The sequence below is a fragment of the Microtus ochrogaster genome, chromosome 10 (genome assembly GCF_000317375.1).
Source record: "Microtus ochrogaster isolate Prairie Vole_2 chromosome 10, MicOch1.0, whole genome shotgun sequence".
NCBI lineage: Eukaryota > Metazoa > Chordata > Mammalia > Rodentia > Cricetidae > Microtus > Microtus ochrogaster.
The window spans coordinates 68,708,288-68,715,372 of NC_022016.1; the positions used below are offsets into that span (position 1 = coordinate 68,708,288).

General features: G+C 45.0%; 1 protein-coding gene across 2 annotated transcripts in view; it reads left to right on the top strand.

Moving 5' to 3' along the window:
- The window catches only part of Raver2 (ribonucleoprotein, PTB binding 2), a 116,592-nt gene that overhangs the window by 63,746 nt on the left and 45,761 nt on the right, over positions 1-7,085 (top strand). For both annotated transcript variants that reach the window (XR_003377389.1, XM_005353463.3), the window contains exons 7-10: positions 2,404-2,508; positions 2,625-2,736; positions 4,743-4,999; positions 6,337-6,445. Coding sequence is in view for 1 of the 2 variants with exons in the window: in XM_005353463.3 (XP_005353520.1) it covers positions 2,404-2,508; positions 2,625-2,736; positions 4,743-4,999; positions 6,337-6,445 (583 nt within the window). In the remaining variant the exon portion in view is untranslated. The remainder of the gene's footprint in view (positions 1-2,403; positions 2,509-2,624; positions 2,737-4,742; positions 5,000-6,336; positions 6,446-7,085) is intronic.

A 7,085-nucleotide genomic window follows, 5' to 3' on the forward strand; every position in this document is an offset into this window, starting at 1 on the left:
AAAGAAATGAGCAGTAAATCCTAATATTTAAAATTTAAACAGTGTTATAAAATAGTTCATATGTTTGTGAGAGCAAAGAATATTTTTCTTATGTTTTCAGATAAGTGTTTTAAATACGCACTTAGACATAAGTAGCTGACATAAGTATCTGCCATATTAGAAATAGACGTTACTCATTAATTTCAGAATATAGTTACAGACCTGTGCACAAACCAGTTATTTTCTTACACAAAGGATGGAAGAAATGTGTGGTGCTAAAGACAGCTGTTTCACTATTTTGAGACAGGGTCTTGGCTGAGAAGCCCAGGCAGGCCTCCATCTCAGAATCCCCCTGCTTCTGCCTCACAGGCACTGGGGTTAAAGGTGTGTACCACTACTCCAGGTTGTAAAACTAGCTTTCTGAAGGGAGAGAAGGGAGGAAAAAAACCCTCCCCCACCCACAGCAGTTGCTGAGATAGAAGGCCCTGGTAAGAGCCACTTGGGAGGTTTCGCCTTGGCTTCTGGGTCCGGGTCCAAAGGGATCGAACCCATCCATTGTGGATATGAGGTCATCTGTCCTAAGAGGCGTGGTGGCAGGAACAGGAAGCTGACCCTCACATTTACCCAGATACCGGAAGTAGAGAGGAAGAAAAGGACAGGAAGTGGAGCAAGGCTATAAACTCTGTCGCTAGGGACTTGCTCCAGCATTGGGCCACCTTCTAAAGGTTCCAGACCATGCTGCCAATTAGGGAACATTTCTTATTCAAAACACCACACCATCTTTCTTGTCTTTTCCCTTCAGGACTGCTGTATGTCGAGGTATGTTTCACTCGTCCGTGCGCTCTGTTGAGTAGCCAGCCACATGGGCTTGGTGCTGCCCTGTTATGGCTCCAGCTTTGAACAGCACATTCTCATAGTCACCGTTGTTTCAGGGAGCATGAGAAGTCAGACGTGATGGCTGGTGCCTCTAATCTCAATACTGGGGGAGGGCAAGACTGGAGGACTACTGTATTTAAGGTCAGACCAGCTACATAGTAAATTCTGGGCCGGCCTGGGGCAACAGAGTCAGATTCTGTCTCCAAACAACAATAAAAACCAGAACAGCAGGGCAGGCAGACGTTACTTACAATCAGGTGTGAAAGGGAGAGTCGGAGCATGGATAATATCCCCTTCGTGGTAGGACAGCGGATCTCAACCTAGGGGTTCCAGTCCTTCTGGGTAGTATTAAATGATCCTTTCACAGGGTCCCATATCAGATATCCTGCATCATATCAGATATTTATATTATGGTTCATAACTACCAAAATTACAGTCAGGAAGTAGCAATGAAAATAATTTGATGCTTGGAGTCACCATAATGTGAAGAACTGTATTAAAGGGTTGCAGCGTTAGGAAGGTCAAGAACTGTGTTTGTAGAAAGACCAGAAACGCAGTATTTGCTGTTGAGGCCTGCAAGTCCCTCTGTTTTCTGAACTCAATGCATCTCACTGTCCCCAAAGGACCTGCTCACTCCTCCAAGTGTCTGCCTGTCTCCTTGGCCAGGAGTGTGCTCCCTGAGTACCTCCTAACTGGCCCAGTCTTTCCCTAAACAGCCTTCCGATTTCAGCACATATGTTAGGTCCTCAAGAATGCCTCCTGGAATCTGCCAGTCTCGAGTAAGATTCCCCAGTGGTTGATCATGTATCTGCTTGTATTTTTCTTTATAGAACTGCCGTTTGTCGGGGCTGGAGAGATGGCTCAGTGGTTAAGAGCATTGCCTGCTCTTCCAAAGGTCCTGAGTTCAATTTCCAGCAACCACATGGTGGCTCACAATCATCTGTAATGAGGTCTGGTGCCCTCTTCTGACCTCCAGACATACACACAGACAGAATATTGTATACATAATAATTAAAAAAAAAAAAACTGCCGTTTGTAATCTTGTTAGGAATACGATATCATATTACATTTCTCACTAGGTGGCACACTATTCTCTTCATTAAAAAGCATGCAAGAAATGTTGTCAAACGATTTATCCGTAAATTGATATTTCATCATCGTTAAAGCGGGGGTGGGGGTGAGGGGTGGAGAGGGTGACAAAGGAGAGAATGTGGAATCACGTTTCAAAGCTGCATGGTCATCTCTTCGTGTTAGGTAATATTACCTGAGGACAAAAGTAGATTATTTATGAATTAAGTGGTTTTTAGGGTTTCTCTATGTAGCCCTGGCTATTCTGGAACCCAGTCTGCAGACCAGGCTGGCCTTGAACTCAGAGACCGACCTGCCACCATCTCCCGAGTGCTGGGATTAAAGGTGTGCGCTCAGCACACCTGCCTAAAGTGTGGTTTTTTTTCAGACTAACTCTAGCACTGAACTTGAAGCTGAGTTGATTATCTAACAAATAGTTCACCCATCCTTCCTTAACTTCATGTGGCTTTAACTCTGCAGAGCTCGGCTGTGGGTAGTGCGTCCCCCTTGCTCCTCCAGGCTCTGTCTCACCTCCCTTTGGTCCAGCAGCAGCTGATGAAGTTTGATAGCGCCCACACTAATAATGTGAGTGTCTCTGCCCACTGATGGGGGCGGGGGTGCGATTTCACACATGTATCCGTCTTCCCTGGGCTCTCTGTTTCTCCCCCATGGGAAACCGTCTCCCCTCACCCCTGCTGTAGAAGCCTGGCTTGCTTGGAGAGCCCCCTGCCATGGTGCTGCAGCCCGCGCTGGCAATAGGGCCACCACTCTCCCTGAAGACGGACCTGGGACACCATGGAGACACGCACAAAAGTAAGTGACCTTTTTTGCTGGGAAGTTCCTGTGCAGTCAGCTTTGAGACTTGATAGTTTACCTCCATCCCTCTCTTATTTATAGGATGATTAAATTTAAATCTTGGTGATTTAAAATTTCAAGAGCCCCATTGCCGCGTCTGATATGTTATTAATGGGCTTGCCTCAATGCCAAGATGAGATGGTCCCTGCTGGATGGCCTTTAATATTTCATGCAGGTTCACAGCAGTGCCAGGCGAAGACATGGCTTCCCTTTGACGCTGACATGCTGCCCACTGGGCTCGCGGCATAGTCCCCGTGTCTCCATTTCAGTTGTACTGAAGGAGCCTCAGCCCTTATAAAGGGAATAGCTAGAGTTTGTAATTTTAAGCCCTGTTGACTTGAGTCATTTTTAAATTATGTCTTAAAATGATGACTTGAAAGACAACTGATCCACATGCTCTGGGCACGTGACAGGCAGAGCATTTTTGTTTTAGAAAACTAGAAATACACCAGGGTTTCTTATTTTATTGTAATTTAGAGAAATGCTTCCAGTTGGAAGCTTGATTGAAGGGTCCGACGTGAGCATGCAGAGGGACCAGTGGCCGTTTAAGTTTCGTGCACATAAGTAACACACTGAGTCTCCCCCACATAAAACTGGCCCGAGAACTCAGTCGATTCTGACTGCGGAAATTGACCAAGGTTAAATTGCCGAGGGATTCCTTGCTATGATTGGAGTCTGTCGTCCTAAAAGCTTTGACTTTCCATGATTATGAGCTATGAAAATGTTTATTCCTCATGTTAATGCTAGCGGATACACAGCTCTCTCTCGTGTTCTGTCTTAAGAACGCTGACAGTTCACCGTCTAAGCAAACATATTCTGAGAGATGGAAGAGCCAAAGCGAGTCCTCCACCAGCTAACAAACCTCGTTAGTGAATTTGTAGAATGGAATTTTGATCTAGTCATCAAAATGAACTGTTTTAATTTCTTTTTGGCCTCTTGTTTTGTCTGCTTTTTATTTATTTATTTATTTTGAGGCAGGGTCTCATTATATTGCCCAGGCTGGTCTTGAACTTGCGAGGTCACATGATCTTGCCTTGGCCCCTGAATATTTGGGAGATGCGCATCCATGCCCGGCTGATCTGTGCGTCTTTGTTTATTTTTAAATTTGAAATTCATTTCATTTATTTTTTGTTTGTTTGTTGGGAGAAGGGCACACATGTGCTATGGCATACACGTGGATTGGGCGGAGCAGCTTGTGGGAGTTGGTTCTCTCCTATCCCAGGGTCATGGGATTTAAACCCTGCCCAGGGCCAACTGCCTTTTTCTGCTGAGCCATCCCACCAGCCCTGACTTACAGAATTTTTTTAAAAATAAAAGTGAGCCCTAATTTCCTATGAAAACTTTTATTCTTTTCAAGATTTTACTTCCTATAGGTAAAAATATATAACCTTTGTTGGTTTAGTGTTTGTCTATCCCTGAGCATTGACTTCAAGGACAACAGCGGCATTCTGGGGTTTAAGTACCAGATCTTTCCACTTAAAAATAGTGTCGATTTATAGTATTTGTGAATTTCCATGTGTAAATCTTCAACCGCTGCCAAGGCCAAGTTGCCAGCATAAAGACCGCAAACTCAAGCTGCGAAGACATGGGTGTAGCCAGCTCTTAACAGCTGCCAAAGGCTTGCTAACCAGGCTTGCTGTTGAGTCTGCATCAACTAAGGAAATACTGAATTCTTAAAACCCGAGACTCAGTTATTCTCTTCAAGTATAGAAGCAACCAAATTGCAATGATTGGGCATTTTAAAGTACTGATATAATTTAACTGTCAAAAAAAGAATCATAAGCTTTTAAAATAATAATTAGATTATATCATTTAAAATAATATTGAGGTTATCTTAGAAATTATTGAGAATTTTAACAGCATTATTAGTGTCACCCCCTGGACCCCACAGCTCTCTGATCAGTGCAGAAGGGGCTCCTGAGCCTCCTGTAACTAGGTTCCTTTGCCTCTGTGTTTCGCTCCAGCATCTACTCTGATTCCAACGCAAACGACACTGGCAGCCGGCCTGGGCATGCTGCCATTCTTCCCACACCAGCTCACTGCCGGACAAGCCGGGCCGGGCCGTGGGACCACTCAGGAGAAGCAGTCCGCCTCAGCGAGCATCACTGAAGCTAGTCTCTCAGGGCCCCAGCAGTATCTGCAGACCTTCCCAGGCCTGCCCACTGGAGGCCCACTGACAGGCCACCAGAAGACACAGCAGAGCCCAGCAAAAGGCCCGGAGGTGAGGAAGCACACAGGGAAATGGATATCCCCCAGGCTGCCTTTCCTCTCCTCTTTGTCCCCAAACTGTGGCATTGTTCTGCCACAGCCAGTGGCTTGTGTGTGGTGATTGTCCCCACTGCCTGTTTTCCACATCTAAGTGGCAGCTCCAGGTTACTTCTGGAGCTGCTGTGAATTTGTTAAGGGTTGAATTTCATGCTCATTTGAATGTTACCAATCCCTGGAGCATAGCAAGCATTCAGCAGCCATGCACTGAGTGAGCGAACATACGGCCATGTGATAGGCATGCCACACGCAAACCCGAGGCTTACAAAGGTGTCTGAGACAGATTTTGCTGTCCAGACACAGCAGCATTGGCCAGGAACATGAAAAGTCTGTGGCTCTCCCAGACAGAAGCGAACACTCAGGATCGCATTTCTTCATGCTGAAAAAAAAAAAAAATAAGAAATCAGTATGCAAAGAAAACTAAGCTACTAGCTTTATCTTCCATATCTAACCAGAACTGCAGTTTTAAAAGTCTTGACCAGAGAGTAAAGAGTAAAGCCATCTCTCGGGAGAATGTGGAGCATAGTGAAGGCTCAGCCCCCACCCCTTCCTTTTCTGTTAAATGGATGAGGTCCTTGCTTCTCAGAGGAATATGGAAGCGGTGGTCCTACTGACGTTGTCGTCTGAAGAGTTGGCTCATGAACTTCATCTTCTCGTTCTCTCTAGCTTGGCATTACTCTCAGGACTAGAGACGAGCAAGCTTTGCTTGTGTCATTTGGTTTTAGCCACATAATGAAAATTTAAATCTTCTAATTAATGTGAATACCTGCATTTCTAGATATCAGATACAGAACTGGTTGTTTTATTGTTTCTTGCAAAGATGAATTCTCTAAGATCAAGTGAGGAGATACAGGATGCCTCAGGTTGTTCGCCACTTGCAGAATTCTGTTTATTTATTTTTTATTGGGGTTGTTGAGACAGGGTCTCTCTGTGTAGTCCTGGCTGTCCTGGAGCTTGCTGTGTAGACCAGGCTGGCCTCGAACTCAGAGATCCGCCTGCCTCTGCCTCCCGAGTTCTGGGATTAAAGGCAACTAGAGCCCACAAATGGTCACACTGTACAAGATATATTGAAAAACAAGTCTTTTTGTACTTTTAATTTTAGTAAATAATTTAAATAAGCATGTATTAGTTGTGTGGCATGTAAGACGCTGTTGAGGACTTCTGTAACTTCTCTCGTGTGTGTGTGTGTGTGTGTGTGTGTGTGTGTGTGTGTGTGTGTGTGATGTGCTGTGACGGTCCTCATTCTTTTTCCACTGCTCATTCACCACCCCACCCTCTGTTTCTGGCGAATAGGCTGCCTCTAAGAATCAGACTTCACTCTTGGGAGAACCACCCAGAGAAATTCGGCTCAGTAAAAATCCGTATTTGAATCTGGCGAGTGTGTTACCCAGTATGTGCCTAGGTAAGCAGGGCCTCTGTGTCAGCTCTAAGGGTCCGTGGAGACGATCTGTGATGACTTTTCCTTTCGTCTTAGTTGACAGTCACCATTGTTTATTGACAAAACTAAGCTCTAAATCATGAACTTATTCTTTCGCCATAATCCCATTATTTGGATAAAAAAGAAAATTAAACTTTAAAAAAAAATTTTCACAACAGTATTTTTATTTAGGCAAAATAATCCTATTTCGTTCTTACTGCACCATTAGTGAAGATAATGAAGGCGGTGGGTTGTTTGAAGCCCTGTGGTCATTTGCCGTGTGGGTAGAATCATGGGTCTAAACCAGAGCTTGCAGCCTCTGAATGGCCTAGCAGTGCATCCGTGTGCCCTAGATAAAGGACTGCCGCTCAGCAGAAATGGAGTCGACCAGGCTTTCCTTAGCGTGGAGCAACCCTTACTCAAACACAGTGCTACAAAAAAGTCAGTCTTGGGAAACCGAAGAACACATTCATGTCGTCCGGGAGGGAAGAGGCTGGGTACACGGAAGGAACCCTGCGACTTTTAAAAGCCAGTAATAGCACTAATCAGAAGTCGTCCACATCAAGATGATTTTAAATGGAAAAAGTGAGCATGAGCCCTGCACGATTGCAGTCCTGCTGCCAAA